General features: G+C 43.9%; 1 protein-coding gene across 2 annotated transcripts in view; it reads left to right on the top strand.

Moving 5' to 3' along the window:
• Positions 1 to 17,670, top strand: part of LOC113142778 (polypeptide N-acetylgalactosaminyltransferase 10-like) — a 63,472-nt gene that overhangs the window by 40,996 nt on the left and 4,806 nt on the right. Inside the window, exons 5-11 of one of the 2 annotated variants that reach the window (XM_026328021.1) lie at positions 174 to 359; positions 1,165 to 1,348; positions 5,870 to 5,987; positions 9,616 to 9,723; positions 14,372 to 14,593; positions 14,868 to 14,984; positions 17,512 to 17,661. In XM_026328021.1, coding sequence (XP_026183806.1) covers positions 174 to 359; positions 1,165 to 1,348; positions 5,870 to 5,987; positions 9,616 to 9,723; positions 14,372 to 14,593; positions 14,868 to 14,984; positions 17,512 to 17,661 — 1,085 coding nt within the window. The other variant, XM_026328022.2, reaches the window with a different exon arrangement.

Below are 17,670 nucleotides of genomic sequence, written 5' to 3'. Positions count from 1 at the left end.
GTCGTGTTTGATGGTGACGACTAACGGTTCACTTTCCCTCTGATGTTTCTTCTCGGGGAGATTTTGCCTTTTGCAGGCGACGTTCGTGTCGGTGGGACATGATTTACCTGATGTGTGCACGTCGTCTGAACCTGTTCTGCCTGTTACGTTATTCTGAACTCTTCTCTCTGCAGAGCACCTAAAGGTGGCCCTGGAGGAGTACATGACGCGGTTGCCAAAAGTTCGTATCCTCAGGACAAAGAAGAGGGAGGGGCTGATCAGGACCCGCCTGCTGGGAGCCGCCGCCGCTACAGGAGAAGTCATCACCTTCCTGGACTCCCACTGTGAGGCCAACGTCAACTGGCTGCCTCCGCTGCTGGGTGAGGAACACACACACTCCACACACACACACCCCACACCCCACACACACACACTCCACACACACACACTACACACACACACTACACACACTCCACACACACACACTCCACACACACACTCCACACACACACACTACACACACTCCACACACACACACTACACACACTCCACACACACACTACACACACTCCACACACACTCCACACACACACACTCCACACACACACTACACACACTCACACTACACACACACACTACACACACTCCACACACACACACTCCACACACACACACTCCACACACACACTACACACACTCCACACACACTCCACACACACACACTCCACACACACACTACACACACTCACACTACACACACACACTACACACACTCCACACACACACACTCCACACACACACACTCCACACACACACACTACACACACACACTACACACACTCCACACACACACACTCCACACACACACACTCCACACACACACTACACACACTCCACACACACTCCACACACACACTCCTCAGCAGGAGCTCAGCCTCTTCCACGCCACAGGAACCTTTTCATAATTATTTTGGAAAACCATAATAGTTCCACTATAGTACAATAGGATCCATGAGTGACAAACAGCAGCTTTAGAAAACTGGACGAATCCTTCAGTCGGGCAGCTCAGGTCACTTCAGCGTTTCTACGGATGTTTCACACACAAACAGAAAAAAGCCCTTTGGGTTTGTAGTTCGTCTTCTGAAAAGTCTAAAACTCACATCTGCCTCTGTCTGTGTGTCTCAGACCGAATCGCCCAGAACAGGAAGACCATCGTGTGTCCGATGATCGACGTGATCGACCACGACAACTTTGGCTACGAGACGCAGGCGGGGGACGCCATGCGGGGGGCCTTTGACTGGGAGATGTACTACAAACGGATCCCCATCCCTCAAGAACTCCAGAAAGACGACCCCAGTGAACCATTTGAGTGAGTGCAGTTATTTGGACGTGCTCGATGTTAGTTGTACAACTGGATTGTGCCATGAGTGAACGTTCTCTTTGCCAACACCGTCCTGCTTCCACGTTTAAAAACACACTTAGCTGCTAAGCTGCTAAATCTGAAAAAAGAATAATGTCCGTCACATTTGGGCCTTGTGTCGTCACTAGACCAAACACCTTCACATCGAGGAACTGAACTTTTCATGAGGTCCCCAGGCAGCACTACTTTAACACTCATCCACACAGACAGGTACCCTCCACCTCGCAGAGTCCAGAATAAATAAACTGAACCCAGACTGACTTTGCTGTTTGTGGGGCCACATAACTCTGAGCGTGATCCCCGACCCACCATTTGTAAACCTCGAGGGATTAGCTGGAAAATAAAATCTCTCTCTACATTTGGATGCCAAGGACTATTTGGGTGTCCTGGGAAATACAGTGTAAGTATCATCATGCTGGGCGACCATGGTGCAGGAAGATAAGAGACTAAAGAAGAAGAATTGAGCAGCAGAACAATCAGAATCAATCCTCATTTGGTGAATTAGTCTGCTCTTCTTGCCCAATGAAATGACCTTCATCAGTGCAAATCCAATTTGAGTCACAAAGATTTTCATTTTCATTCTGATTGACATTGTCGCAGCGAAGAATGAGGCATGGAGACACGGCAAAATCCATCTCGAAGGTGTGTGTGTGTGTGTGTGTGTGTGTGTGTGTGTGCGTGTGTGTGCGTGTGTGTGCGTGTGTGTGCGTGTGTGTGCGTGCGTGTGTGTGTGTGTGGGAGTATGACTTTATCCCTGTTCTCATGCCTCTGTCAGCAGCGTCTCTTTTGTCAGCACCATCACCTCTTTCTTTTTCTTTTTATTCTCATCTCTCCTTCGGGTATCAGTGTTTCATTTGGCTGTGAGCTCAGGCCTTAACTCTCTCAAGGTCAATAGACTGAAATGGAGAATATCAACTTGAGCATTTCTAATTAAATCTAAATTGTGAGTTGGAATATTCATGGACCATTGAATTTTTTTGTTCTAAAGCAGAATGACACTTAACAAAGAACAGTGACTAAGGAAAACCAGAGGGGATTTGGAAAACGATCTGTGCTCTCAGCAGAAGTTAACACAAGCAGATGTTCTTCAACTTTATCAGAATAAAATCATCTAAAATCAGCATTTGTTCATATAAATCAGACTCTATTATTAAAGAATAGCTGAATGAAAAACTAGACGTTCTTCATGGCTTCTAATGCAAACTGTAACCTGAAAGTCTGCAGGTCTGAGGGAACAGCCATATAAATAATTACACCAGTGTTTTATTTGTCTGATGTTAAATTTCTGTGCTTGTTTTCTGTTGAGTATTAATCCAGTGGAGCTGCACACTGGAAGCAGAAATCTGCAGCGAGTCTGTGAAGATCCACTTTACCACGACATTTCCGACATGATTTTCGAAATAATAAAATGCAACATCAAAATTTCTGAGAAGATAATTACATTCACAGCTGCACAGTTCTCTCCCTGCTTCTCTTTGAAAGAAGGAATAAGGGTTTTAAGAAACTGTTGTTGGGGTCGATTTTGAGCACAAGGTGTTTGAACAGGTGATCAAAAAGAGCGTGTGTGTGTGTGTGTGTGTGTGTGTGTGTGTGTGTGTGTTCACTGTCAATACAACAGAAACTGGCTGCAAACAAGAGCAGCACTGTGAGCAGGCATGTGTAATAGGTTGGCCTTCATCTTCAGGGGGACATGAATGTCTGAACAAAAGATCGTGGCAGTGTTTTCACTGGACACACATGGTGCCATGAATATCTGTGCAGATGTTTCTGTAGATGTTGAGATAATGTAAGGTGGTGCTGGATTTGTCCACTGGGCTCCGTGGGCGCCTGTGTCCAGGTCTGTGGCTATATTACCACATGACCTGGTGCTTGAGGATTCACCTCTCCCAGCAATATAGGCCCAGCATACAACTCTGTTTTACGTCCCAGGCGGAAGGATACAGCCTAGTGATCAGGTCAGGCGTCAGATCTCTGTGCTGTAATGGCTTTATCTTTCCTTCTGACTCAGACACAAGTGTGAAAAATGATTAGAGTGAAGTCAGGTTAATTCTGAGCTCTCATCACTTTGATAGTTCCTGCTGCTCTTCTCCTCTCAGAGTCGATGGCGTGACGGTGATTAACGTCCAGGACATGACGCACGTTGAATCAAAAATGATAATTTTTGCTGAAAAATTATCAGTATCAGTAACAGGCCTCGGATCTAAGATCGTGGGAAAGATCATGGTTCGAGATGTAACATTAGAGGAAACTGTGTTTTTGTTGATCAGTGTAATGGAAACTTTGGGTAACTGATCTAATGTCAGTGTTGTCTGTCCTGAAGCTGGTGTGTATCGTCCCGTACAGCTGTGTTGTGTTTGTGTGTGCTGTGCTCACACCGTCCAACATCTGGCAGCCCTCCGTCCCCCTGCAGCCACTGTTGTTGATCCTGTGTGTCCTGATGAAAGTCTGCTCGCTGCACTGAAGGCTTTGTGTCATCTTCATCTGTCTTCCTCCAGCAGACGCCGTTACCCGCTCAGGCGAGTCCAGTCGGCGTGGGAAAACATATTTAAAGAGTTGGGGGGCAACATTTGTGTTTTCACCGTCTCCTCTCAGTCAAAGCAGTTTAGCGAAACCTGAATCGCATTTTTTCCCACAGTGCAGTGGGAGGCTCAGAGACGGACGGCTGAGCGTAGCTTTTGTCTTTGTGGATTTCACACGGTTTAATGTGTGATTATTCGGAGACATGCTAATTCTTCCTCACTTAACGAACTTCCCTGTAGAGTTTTCTTTAAAGATTGATTTTAAAGTGGATCATAGAAAGACTGAGGATGTTAAAAACGGATGTTTGAGCGTCAGCTCCTACACAATCAACAGCCGTCGGTGCATTGATTTATCGAGAACCATGATTCCAGACCCAGACTGGGACTGATCGAATAACATGCCCAGAACTCCAGCTCCTTCTGTCTGTCTCCACTTTCTTTCCTCACACCTCTTTTCCCTGAATGAAGTGGATTCAGAAAGTTGTTTTTTTTTTTAGTCACATTAGAAACATTTTGAACTTTCATAAATTCGCCTGCCTCAGCTTAAAGTGTGAACAACACTCTGCATCTGCGATTTGAAAACATTTATATAAAGTCTTTTCTTAGTTGTAATATAGTTTAGAAAATACAATGGCTTTAAAAAATTTGAGGGCAAAACAAGCAGCCCTGATAACTATGAGTCTCTTTATCCACCTGGCTGAGAAAAAACGCTGACAAATTCATGTTACACATAAAAGAGCTGAGAAATTCTGAGTTTCCAGCTCTTATATGTGTCATTTCAACATTTCAACCCAACATAAAGATGCAGATCATTGTTATCAATCTGTAAATGTAGTAAATGCAACAAAAGACGTGTTTCTGAACGTTAATGTGCACAGAAAAACATTTTATTAGCTCTGTGAACTTGAACACCTCAAATTGTTTGGTGTGTGTTTATTGCACGGTACAGTCAGTGTGTTTTAATTTATATGTTCTGCAACACTCGTCTGTCACCACTATTGAAACTATTTTCCTTCCACAGTCTTTGTTTTTCTGTGCGTAAGGTCAGAGTGAGGATAAAGCAGGATGCTCAGCCACTGAGATTTCATCTGGCTTGTGTTATGTCATAGTCGAATACACAAAATGCACAAAAAAAATCTTTCTCTCTCCCCTACCGCTCCTTCTGGTTTCTACCAGTCGACACTGTTGTCCTGGTGAGAAGCTGTTCAGTACATTTGATTCGGCTTGCACTCCAGGGAGGAGCTCTGACTGCACTCTGAGCTGAGGACCATTATGCTGTGTGGCACTGCAGAGCTTGTCATACAGTCAGAATTCACAGTGGATCAGTGGGTTAATTGGTTTTGTACTGTGCAGTGTCACCAGGTTGCTAAACACGTGCAGGCATATAAAAAGAAAAAACAGACAGATGCACAGGCCTGGGGAGGAAAGGAGCTCGGGTCTAACAACAGAGTCTTGTGATTTAATCCTCTGGGGTCAAAAAGAGTTTTCACCACTAGAGATATGCAACTCTTAAGTTCTAGCAGAGCACTAACCAGCAGGGCACTAATCTGAGCGCTGAAGCCCCCAAGAACACGATGGGTGCCATGTGATGCATCGATTTTAATTTGGGTTTGCACGGAGATTTCCACTGAAATCCAATGAAAGCATTACCACATCAGTGCATCATTCATCACACCTAATATGTTCATTTCCTACATTTGGAGCCAAAGTGTCGAATAAGAAGAATTTATTAAAATTCATTAGAAACAATAAAGTGATTATTGCCAGTATCACAGCCATGTTTAATAAGACAATACGCTCAGTGTAAGCATTAATATCTGATTTAGAGAGTGGTCTAGGTCTTAAGGCAAATGTCACCAGAGAACAGTTTGTGTTATCGTGTGTTTGTGTTTGCTTTACTGAAACGCTGCATTTCTTATTTGGTGTCTGACTGTGTGTGGATCTTTCACAGGTCCCCAGTGATGGCAGGCGGGCTGTTTGCTGTGGACAGGAAGTGGTTTTGGGAGCTGGGAGGATACGACACGGGTCTGGAGATCTGGGGAGGGGAGCAGTACGAGATCTCCTTCAAGGTAAACACACACAAAATACCCCAGTTTTGACACTTTATGAACATAATCTCTGACCCGGCTTCTTCCAGAACTTTTAATGTCCAGTTACTGACTTTGAGCTGAGATGCATTTAGAGAACAAGCTACTGTACGTTTACTTTAATTAGCTTTTAATATGACGTTTTATTTGTTTATCCCGAGGGAATAAGTTATATAGTTTCATAGAACCAGACTTACTCTGTTGCGTCAAAGCCTCTCCTCATTAATCATACTCACAATCCCACAGTCGATTATGTTTGTGTCTGTTGTTGGAATAACTGGCCCGTACGTGAAAACCCAGTCTCGCCCTCCACCCTGCTGCCTCTGTCAGTGAGCTCTGGCTCCTCACAATAATTCAATTCTGCTTTGAATGAGTAAGGACTTTTGTCGTTTCACTCAATTAAGCACAAAGGCCGATGCTGGGTAGTTTGATTTGATTGGACATATGCTGCAGTGTGGTTCTACTGCGATTCACTCATAGGCTGAAATTTTCAGTCCAGTGGTTTAGTTGTTTATAAAGATTAAATGCCCAAATCAAATTCACTGTTGAAATTGTTTTACTGTCCTGTGCTGCTTTATATTAATGCGTCTCCTGTTTAACACAGTAAATTGTACTGAATAACAGCAATTCAGTGAATATTGGCTTCAGAGTAGGAAAGTTTTTGATTTACATGTTTTCACTTTGAGTGACATGTAAGAAAAACTGTTTTGTTCTTTTAAATTAATATAAAAATTATAATATAAATGGTTTTACTTTTACTTTTATAAAGTAAACCAGCTCGTACGCTCTGCAGCTGATGAGGGGAAATACCTCTCCTTACCAGCAGGGGGCAGTAGTCTGTATTGGTCATTCAAAAAGGAGAAAGTGGAAGACCTGCACTGCAGATACAGCCAATCACAGCGTCCTCTCACCGATGAATCCTGGTGCTGATGGTGCAGGACGCACCACAGACGTGTTGACCAGCCTGTCAACAGCCACAAACAACAGCTTGTCAACAACAAGCAAAGGTGAATCTTTAATATGACAGCAAACAAAAGAAAAGGCTCAGTGCAGCCACATGGATCACGTCAACATCTTCAGCAACATCAGCAGCTTCAGTTTGGAGTCAGGTCAGACAGGATCTAAACTCACAGGGAGAAGATATTTGATCTCACGACAGTTCCAGTCTTCTTCCCCGTCTTTGTTGCAGCAGCGATATGTTCATCAACGTGCTAACACCCATAGCTGTGGTATAGTGTGATGGTGTTCACTGCGTGAATACATATGTGCCCTCGTCTGCTTTCATCAAGTCATGCTCATAAAAACACTGCACCACTCAGAAATAGCTCAGGAGCCTTTAGGCGTGCAAAGGCCAAAAATATCGTTTTCTTCCAGGTAATTTATCCCTGCAGCGTATGAAGAAGATGCTCTGTGTCTCCTCACCGCATGTAGGACCCACATGCTGCCTTTTTATGATGTTTCAGAACTTACTGCCTGGAATAATCAGATTATTACATGTTTGTGGTGAAGTAATGTTGATGGGGCCACCGGTATTGAAAAGCACTACATTAAAAAAGTCATTACTTGTTGAAGGAGATAGAAAAATCAACCCTGGCCATGGTGTTGTGGTTGTAGTGTTCATGTTTTTGAGGCGAGCAGCTTGTGGAGGTCGTGTGTTAAAGGTGAGTGATAAGACTTTCAATTTAATCTGACTGCCGCAGAACTCGAGCTCTTGATCCCTGCTGCAGCGAGACGCCCCTGTTATTAAGCTCAAGTGTTTCAGTGCAGGGATGAAGAGGATGGAAGGAATCGGCACAGCGGGTCAGACCTTCCCCACGGCGAGATGTGGAGAAGGTGGATTCAATCTGTTTTTTCCCCTGGTTCTGTTTGTCCACACTGAAGTGGTGCAACAGATTTGACAGGGGGTAATTGAATTGAAATAACAGCCAGCTGATGTCCACTCTGGAGAATCAGGAAGACGCATGATGCAGAATATCAACAAACTCAATGGAAAACACAGAGGACAGAACAAAAATACTGCGCACCAGCAGTATATTTTCTTTCATTTTGATGTGCTGAGCTCACACGTGGCCCCGAGTCCTTGTCCATTACTCGTCTTTGAGGTAGAAGGTGAACTCCGACCTGCCGAATCCCTGGAAGCCAGAATGGGGGAGACATGAAAAATGATGTTTCAAATAAGTTTTCTAAACTGAAGCTGAGAGATTCTGGACACGACAGGAGGAGGAGCAGACTGCGAGGTCTGTGAGCATATGGAGGACGGTGTGCTGTGAGGGGGCAGGACAGGTCAAAGAAAGCATGAATAACCCAGCAGGACCGGGATCACAGAGTAGAGTCATGGTCTCCTGCATCGCAGTTTATGTTTCGATGTGTTTGAATGAGCGAACGCACAGATGAAGAAAAAGGGATCAAGCTGATGATGTCTCATCAAGACAGCAAGACGAGACGCTGCTCATTTGTTTCTAATATTTGCTTTTACTATTTTCAGCTGCAGGTTTTTTACATATGTCTCTGTTTCAAGCTGCCGTTGGTTCCTCTTTGTTTCTCTGACATCAAATAGCTTCTGCTGATTGATTGATTGATTGATTGATTGATTGATTGATTGATTAGTTGGTTATCACGACATTCAACAACAGTTTTTACAATCAGTTTATAATAATAAGCTTCCAACGTAAAATCTATAGAGTCCAGTCTTTAATTCTCTGTTTCTCTTTACGTTTTACGTTTGAAATGATTAATTGAAAAAACTAATTAATCAATAATGAGAACAGTGACTGTTAAACAAGTAGATTTTCAGTGTGTGAAACCAAAAACAAGCTGTTTTTTTTTTTTTACAAACAATCTCAGCCGCACGTCACGTTTACACGTTTACAGCTTTGTGCATTAAAATGACCTGTTCAACAGGGAAAATGCTGCTGTGTGAACTCATCTGTAGTCCAGAAAGAAACTCACAGCCTTTTTAACTCTGCGACCTTCTGACCTCAGACTTTTGAGATGAACCTTCAGGTCGTTTAAAATCTGAAAAATTCAAATTTCCAACCCTCTGCTGCTGCAGACTTGAAAGGTGGCTCTGCTGTCTCTCTAAGCAGCAGAACAAATCCAGTTTCAGTCTTAGCTTAAGCATGATTGACTCGTCTTGTTCTCTTTGTTGTCTCTGGCCTCTGAATCTACAAACATACTTTTGAGTAGTTTTCCTTTGAGCTGTGCCTCCAGGATTCATATTTGCTCATTTTTAACCTGCTGGTCTCATCGATCGTTACTGTACAGTTCTGTTGTTCTAAGGTCTCGTTCCTGTTCTGTTTTTCCTCAGTTGTTCCTTCCTCATTACATTTATCGTTGCCTCCTAAGATTCCCGAGCCAGTAAACATGCTCTCCAACCCTGTACAGAGTAAACAAAGCCTGATGTGTCTCTGTTGAGTTCAGCCTCCCACCTCTTGAATCTTTCCTGTTCTTTAGATCCTGATCATGTCTGTGCTCCGTTGCTCTGCTTTCTTCTCGTCTTCCCACGCTTTGTCTTTCTTTGTGTTTGTTTTCTCTCTGATATTCACTTATTCAAACGCCCTCTAATATCATCTTTATCACTGCTGAGTCACTTTCTTCTCGGTCTCTGTAGGTTTGGATGTGCGGTGGTCGGATGGAGGACATCCCTTGCTCCAGGGTAGGACACATCTATCGGAAGTACGTCCCCTACAAAGTTCCTGGTGGGGTCAGCCTGGCCAGGGTGAGTCTCCTATGATAAGTCAATCTTTGTGTCGAGGTTTGTTTGCTGTGGAACTATTTCAGAAATGTAGCTCTCCTGGTGTCAAATCATGCTGATAGTGTTCGTTTTATTCATAGTTTGGGGATTTCTGATGCTGAAATGTTTGTTGACACAGGGTTTTTTTCTAAACACCTGGAGTCTCTAATGTGAACAATGAATCTGGGTGTTTCAAACCTCGAGATGTAAGAAATTAAGACTTTTTTTGTTTGTAATTTGGGTGAACTGACCCTTTAAACCCTGATTTAAATTCATTTAGCAGTGGACAAGGCAGTGACGAAGCCACACAAGGATCCACAAACCGCATCTCACAGTTTTCCAACAATAATCTGAAGCCTCTTCAAGCCGCGTGAGTTTTAACGCTACGACACAGGATGAGAAGTGTTCGGAGAAATGATGTGTCCTGTAGCCGAGTACGATTCATTATTCATGACTCAGCCTGACACTGGGCTTTGTTTGGCTCAGAGGAATATGTAATTAAAAGTCTCGGCCTGTGTTTTTGTCTTGTCTGTGTGACCATTAGCCCGTCACCAAGGCTGCACTCACTGCTGATATCAAACAGGCAGCAGCTTTACCAGCTCTGAAATACTCACTGTACCTCTCTCTCGTTTAAAAACCATCAAATACACAATCAGACTTTTTTCTGCAGCAGATTTGCTTCATTTGTGTGTGTTTGATATTCATTTGTTCAATTATCACAAAGGGCCACAGAGGGCAGGCTGATCTCAGTGACAGTTCTGACTGTTAAATATACAGAAACACAAAACAGAATCCTCAGAGCTGCATGTGTCGTCAGAGCTGGTCTGAAGTGTGAAGAGCCGTCATTTCAATCTGTTTTCACAAAGGTGCAGACACAGAAAACTGTTGGAAAATGGTTTATGTTTGGGAATAACTTTAAAAGAGCAGCAGCTGAAAACAACAGCAACAGGCCTGACGCTCAAAACAGAATAAAAAACGGCAGAAATGCATCAGAAAAGAGTTTGGGTCCACAGTTTGGGAATATTTAGCTATTTTCATGTTATTTATTTGTCTGTTCGTGTGGACAGTAAGGGTCAGGACATGAAAATGCTTTTCACATGTAAACAGCACTGAGATTTACCTGAGCAACGATCATTTTATCCAGTCTAGGTGCAGGTTTTGCAGCAGAAGTTGGTTTGATTGGTGGATCCAGGCCTTTGCAGCTTTAGTGCTGGATCACGCTGCATTTTCTGTCACGTCCTCTGGGCACAGCAGTGAGATAATGAGTGCACTCAGGCTTCGAGTCGGTCGGTGCTGATTTTCCACGACTTTTAGATGACCAGCAATGATCAGAACACAGGAAAAGTATAGTTATCTAATTGTTAGTGCGTTTTTATTTAGATTACATCACAATTTATAACCACAATGCAATAACAACATAGTGTAGGTGTGTAGGTGTTTGTGTGTGTGTGAGACAGAAAGCGAGGGAGAAACAGCAGGTGAGTATCTGTGGGAGGGAAGGAGACAATGTGTGCAAGCAGACAAAGGATTACGAGCCCGAGGCAGAAAGCTCACGGTTCCAAGCAACTTTCTAAATGAATCTTTTATAGCAACTTGCTCCAACAGCAGCGCTGAGATCCCAGAGTTTTGAGAGAAGCAGGGAGGAAGAGAGCTCAAACAAAACTTCACAACGAGCGAAGAGTCTCAGCCAAAGACCTAACACACAAAATACATTCACCATAAATGATAGAAATATTTTAGTGGCTGCGGAAATAGAAATAATATCACACTGCAAAATGGTGAAGATGAATTGAGGTGTATCTGCCGTGCACTACAGACGCGTCGTTTACATTGTGGTACTGTGGGTTGACTTCAGATACTAATTGCTGTTGTAACACGGCCCCTGCCTGGACCTGGAGGTAACTAATTTTAACTCAAAGCTTCCTGTTGGTGCAGAGTTTGAAAGATGCGGGTGTTTGCATTTAAAGGTGTCTTAATTATTTTACCAAAAAAAAAAAAACACCACATGAGCAGGCGGGTACCGAGAACAAAAGCCCTCCAGACACATCCTCTGACTTCCCTGTGTGTGTGAATGTGCCTCGGTTTATCCTTCCCCCGAGTCCAGTCAACATGAAGGTAGATACAACCACTGAAATCTGCTTCCCCTGGAGAACACAGAGCTTGGGTTTAGCTGCAGGCAATAAGCTATGGTACAAGGAGTCTGTGTGTGTGTGTGTGTGTGTGTCTGTGTGTGTGTGTGTGTGTGTGTGTGTGTGTGTGTGTGTGTGTGTGTGTGTGTGTGTGTGTGTGTGTGTGTGTGTGTGTCTGTGCGTGCGTGTGTGTGTGTGTGTGTCTGTGCGTGCGTGTGTGTGTGTGTGTGTGTGTGTGTGTGTGTGTGTGTGTGTGTGTGCGTGCGTGTGTGTGTGTGTGTGTGTGTGTGTGTGCGTGCGTGTGTGTGTGTGTGTGTGTGTGTAGGTCTGTGCGTGCGTGTGTGTGTGTCTGTGTCTGTGTGTGTGCGTGCGTGCTGGAGGGTTTTTTCCACTACACCTGTACCTCCAAAGGCTGGAGGATTTGTAGTTATTCTTCCCTGGGAGGCTTGCTGCACCACTATTCTCATTCATTTCACCATCCGTACCTCCAAGGCTGCTGCCATCTGTATTCCCAGACATGCGCCTGGCAGGGTCTGTGTTTTTTTTTTAAGCCTCTACACCTGAATGACTTGAGCCGAGTGGATTCTCATTGTTCAGGTGTAAATTGTTCATGTTTGCAGTTGTCTGAGCTTGAAGAAACTGTTGATGAAGCTGTCTGTTCATTTTCGGTTCCCTCCACTCATGTGTTTTTTTTTCTTTCTTTCATAACCATTTGCACAGCATAATGAATGCATACGGATCATACCTCTTGCATGTATTCAGACCCATTAATCTATAATTTGGTGGCCTGTAAACACACTGAATAAGTGTCACAGTCCATTTTCTTCCACTTGTTCCTGCTAAAAAAAAAAATAGCAAAAATGCAAGAAAACATCCCAGTGAGCATAACAGGACATAACAGTGTATTTTATTGTGTCGTCCAAACTAACAGGCAAATTACACTTTTTAAAATAGGTGCATTCACAGAAACATGTCTCATCTGTGTGTCTGTAAGATAAAACAATCTGTCGTTTACCCGCCAAGTTCTTTGCCGCGTTATTTCCCTGAAGTAGTGATCTTTTTTTTCTAAGGCTTAACACCAGACCTGCGGGCGACTCGGTCTTAAAATGAAATGGTGAAATAAAAAGACAAGCAGCTTCATAATTCTTCCCTTTATGCTCCAGGCTTTTATCGTCATTACTGTCAGTGTTTCTCTCAGTAAAGACTCAGCAGCAGCAGCAGCAGCAGCAGAAAGCATCACACCAGGGTCAAAGGGTCTGAATACAGACACAATACAGTGTTTGAATATCCACTAATATACATGTGCAGGAGTTTTACACATCTTAGCTCTTCAGCTTTAAAGCTTTCCACTACGTGATGTTTACATCAGCACCGTGTTCTCAGGCCTGAGCACAAATACTGTAGTGACGGGGGGAAATGCTTTCTGAAGAAACTCCACGTCAACATCAAACACAGCTCTGTTTGAGTTTGTACTGGGTTCATTCAGGCTAATGCAGTTCTCAGTCCGTTTAGTGTTTTGTGAGGGTTGATCTGTCATCAGAGATCATCTTCATAAGGCCAAACACAAAAACATTTCCCTCTTCTACAGAGCGACCCTGGAAATTAGCAGATAATTGAGTTGATTGTTGTATCTGCTTTCATGACAAGAAACAAGTTGCTTCTGTTTCGTCGTCGCTCGCCTCCTGGGGCACCATGACAGCTCCCGTATGATGATGGTCGCCTTTCTACTGAGCAGTTTTGATCAATTTATCACGTCTCGTCGAGACATCGGGGACGGCAGAGAAGTCAGATGACGGCTCGGTCTGTGTTTCAGTGAACGCACGATGTCCAGGAACAGAAAGCTGGATTCTGTGGTCTGACAGGGGAAGAATTCAGGCCCCGTCAGTAAATCGCTCTCACTGAAAATAACATTTTCATATTGAATTTAAATGTTCTGGCATCTCAAAAACCTCTTCACAAATTGTGTTGACATTTTACCAGGTGTAGAGGATCTGGACTGAGATTAGTTTGTCGTTAAACCTGTTTGTCCCTGACAAATACGGATATAAATAAATAGAAACTGGATTCTTCCCGTGTGTCTGTTCAGACACAGGCAGTGTTCACAAACCATCACCTGCTTCTTATGTACAGACTGAATGGACCTGTCAGTGCAGGATTATTTTGATGATGCCACAGTCAAAACTAATTCCTGATGAGGCTTTCAAACACAGTGAGTAAACTGGAAATCATTTTAGTCCAGTCTAGGAAAATAGGCCTCTATATCCTCTACAAAGCCCCTTTGTGGTTTCTGTTATTGGGCCGTATAAATGAAAGTGACTGTTCCTGATTTTTGTTTGTGCTACATAAATAATGCAGAGTCAGCAGAATGCCGTCTGTGGCTCTGATGTCTCCGCCCCTAAACACTGGTTGTAGTTTTCTCTGTTGTCCTCTGAAAATTACCGGTTGTCATGTTGTTGTTTGCCTAAAACGTGGAATATAAGCAGAAGGTTTCGCTCTGATTTCAGAACCTTAAACGTGTAGCGGAGGTGTGGATGGATGAATACGCCGAGTACGTCTACCAGCGCCGGCCTGAGTACCGCCACCTGTCAGCAGGAGACATGACGGCGCAGAAGGAGCTGAGGAACCGGCTCAACTGCAAAAGCTTCAAGTGGTTCATGAGCGAAGTGGCCTGGGACCTGCCCAAACACTACCCGCCTGTGGAGCCGCCCGCTGCCGCGTGGGGAGAGGTGAGGGTCGGCTCTTGTACCTCAGATGTGTTAAATGTCTGAAAAGCTAATTCAAGATGAGAATAGAGAGAATTGTCTCAACGTTATATTTGTTGGATCTGCACCTTAGACATCTGAGCAGCAGGAACTCAGCTGATCTGTGCTGCACTTCTCAAAGTCAGAGGCAGGACTTTAGTCTGGACTTTAGTCTGTGTGTTCCCAGGGAGGGAACTGGACAGTGTGAAATCATGATGTCGTTGTATTTTAAGCCGTTTGTGTGTGTTTGTGTGTGCAGGTTCGTAACGCTGGCAGCAACATGTGTATGGAGAGCAAACACTTCATGTCGGGGAGCCCCATCCGACTGGAGACCTGTGTGAAGGGACGGGGCGAGGTGAGCTGGAGCCATGGACAGGTGAGCAGCAACATCTACACATGGTCAACATGAATTTACATGTTTGTTGGGCTTCCTGTATTTATTTCCACTCTGCAGGTTCACTTGTTTACCCAGTGGTGGATCGGGTTCTGGTGGTTCTCGGTTGTTTTCCTCGTGAGGTTTCGGCACCGTTGAGAGATTGTCTCCTCACTAACTGTATTTCTTTTGCTAAACACACATTAATGTCAAACGAACTTAGTCAGATACATAAACAACAACACACACATGCACCACACAGCTTCATTATCTTTGCATTGTTCTTAAGGAGTCTGTTTGTTCTCACACTGAGCATTGTTAAACCCAGCTCATAATACAATCTTAATGGATTGAATGTCCCCTTTTGTTTCCACAGTTGAGATACTGCACCTCCGAGCTCTGACAGTTTAATTGCTTTAATCTGAAGATGCATTGTGGTTTAATCTGTGTCACAGTTGCGGTCTGTATTCAGCGCCAGTGAGAAATGGATTTGCTGCAAATCACAGGAGGGCCTGTGGCAGCTGTTGCTGTCAGGGCTTTTTGATTTGGTACAAGAGGAGCAGAAAGTCTATTGTGAGCCGACGAAGCGACGGCTACTTGGACGTCAAGTTGTTTTTTATTGTCAGAAGCCAGAGAGATCAGGAACTAGCGCCGCTTTTAACAACTGCATAAATGTGAGAGCTTTTTTTATTCATGGCAAATGTAAATGCACAGAGATATGGCCCCGTTAATTTAATGCAGTGACAAGCTCTGTCAAACTTTATGCAAAAACCAGGTTTTACTGAAAGCAGCACCTGCGGCTCCTCAATCACATCTTCTCAAACGCATCTTGTTTTTTTATAAGCTGCTAGAAGATGCATGTGTCAGTCCAGACTTCTCTGTTCATCGTGGTAATTTTAGCTGCAGTCTTCAGATGAACAGACGTGAATAGTGACAAACAATAAACAGCAGTCACCATTAAGAAGTTCAGCTTCGGGGGGGTCAGATAGTACTAAAGGTAAACACACTTTAATCCACGTTTGGCCTAATAACTCAGGGCTGGTTCTGTTAATGGAGGCAGATGAACACACTGCGCAGACTCTCACCATCAGGATGCCAGAAGTATTTACACTTCAGTAGCATTTTTAGTTGTTGTTTGTTTGTTTTTTAAGCTCTCGATCCTCCTCAGGACTGGGGGGAGTCTGCTAAATAGGACTTTTAGCAGTTCCTGTCCCTCTTGGCTTTAAGATGAACCTTGATAATGTGGCTGAATGCTGCTGGTGTTATAAATATGTTGTCTATTGTCAAATTGACAAATTGAAAAAGATCTAGGGTGCATCACCTGCTCAGCATCAAACAGCAGACAGGAAAACTCAGGGAGCAGCTGCAGAGCCTGATACTTGTCTCAGAACAAACAGGAAAAACCGGACTGGACTTCACGTCCGGCCATCAGCCTACACTCAGTAACACATGATGACATTAGACATTTTTAAATTAAAAATCAAAAACTCAAATCTCTAATTTACAGATTGATTCAAACATTTACCTGTGACACTCCTGCACGATGGAGTCAGGACCAGGGTATAAAACTATTTCTAAAGCTCTGAGCCGTCCCAGGAGCTGAGCTTCAGAAGTCTGAGAAGCTGCTGGAAGGACGAGCATCTCAGCAGCTCTTCATCATTCAGGCCGAACAGTGTTCGACAGCCTAGAAACATGTTTCCACATTGTCATTATGGGGTTTTTGAGTGAACAATCCGTCAGTCCATTTAACCTACAACTAAGTGAGGAGGTGTGGATGCTTCTCCTTCGTCCCTGAACGCTGATGATGTGTTCACTGCTCCTATAAAAATCTGTTCCTGCATGTTTGGCCTTGTTTCATATTCCTGCGGTCAGTAAAAACATGTATAATCTGCCGGCTCTGATGTTTTCAGCTGTGCAGCACAAATGTCATCTGTGTCAGAGAATAACTAACCTTGGTTTGCCTGGAAGATAATCAGCAGGCTGCACGAATCTTAAAGAACACCTGTTGGTTATTCAGTTTGAGAAATGAAATGCATTAATATCCACAGAGGCCACACACACACACACACACACACACTCACACACACACACACACTTGGATTGATTTGATTTTAAATAGGCAATATGACAAGTGTAAAGGCCACAACTCTACTTCTCAACAATTCAGAGGAACCTTGGATAAAAGCTTTAATTATGTCCCAGCACTAAAACTGTGTTCGGGTCAGAACCAGAGTCTCCAGCGAAGAAACGAGATGAAGTTCATGTGCAACGTTCTGACTGCAGCGTTAGATAAAACCTTTTTCTTCTGCCTTAAGATTTTTCCTCTACTACCACTGTTCCTAGAGTGAAAGACACATGATTAATGATCAGATTTAAAGACTAAAGCTGCTGCATGTTCTGTTTAAATGAAACAGGTTAGTGCACTTTGTCCCTGACTCTCATCTCGTCGCCCTTTGCTGAAGAAAACACACGTTTTTATCATTAAGTTAGAAGCAAATGTGATGTTACACTGGAGGTATCTTCCCTGCAGGTGTTCACATTTGGCTGGAGAGAGGACGTCCGGGTGGGCGACCCCATGCACACGAAAAAGGTTTGCTTTGACGCCATCTCCCACAACAGCCCCGTCACCCTGTACGACTGCCACGGCATGAAGGGCAACCAGCTGTGGCGCTACAGGAAGGTACGGCAA

Source organism: Mastacembelus armatus, chromosome 14, assembly GCF_900324485.2.
Source record: "Mastacembelus armatus chromosome 14, fMasArm1.2, whole genome shotgun sequence".
In the NCBI taxonomy this organism is placed as follows: Eukaryota; Metazoa; Chordata; class Actinopteri; order Synbranchiformes; family Mastacembelidae; genus Mastacembelus; species Mastacembelus armatus.
This window is presented reverse-complemented; position numbering and strand designations above follow the sequence as displayed.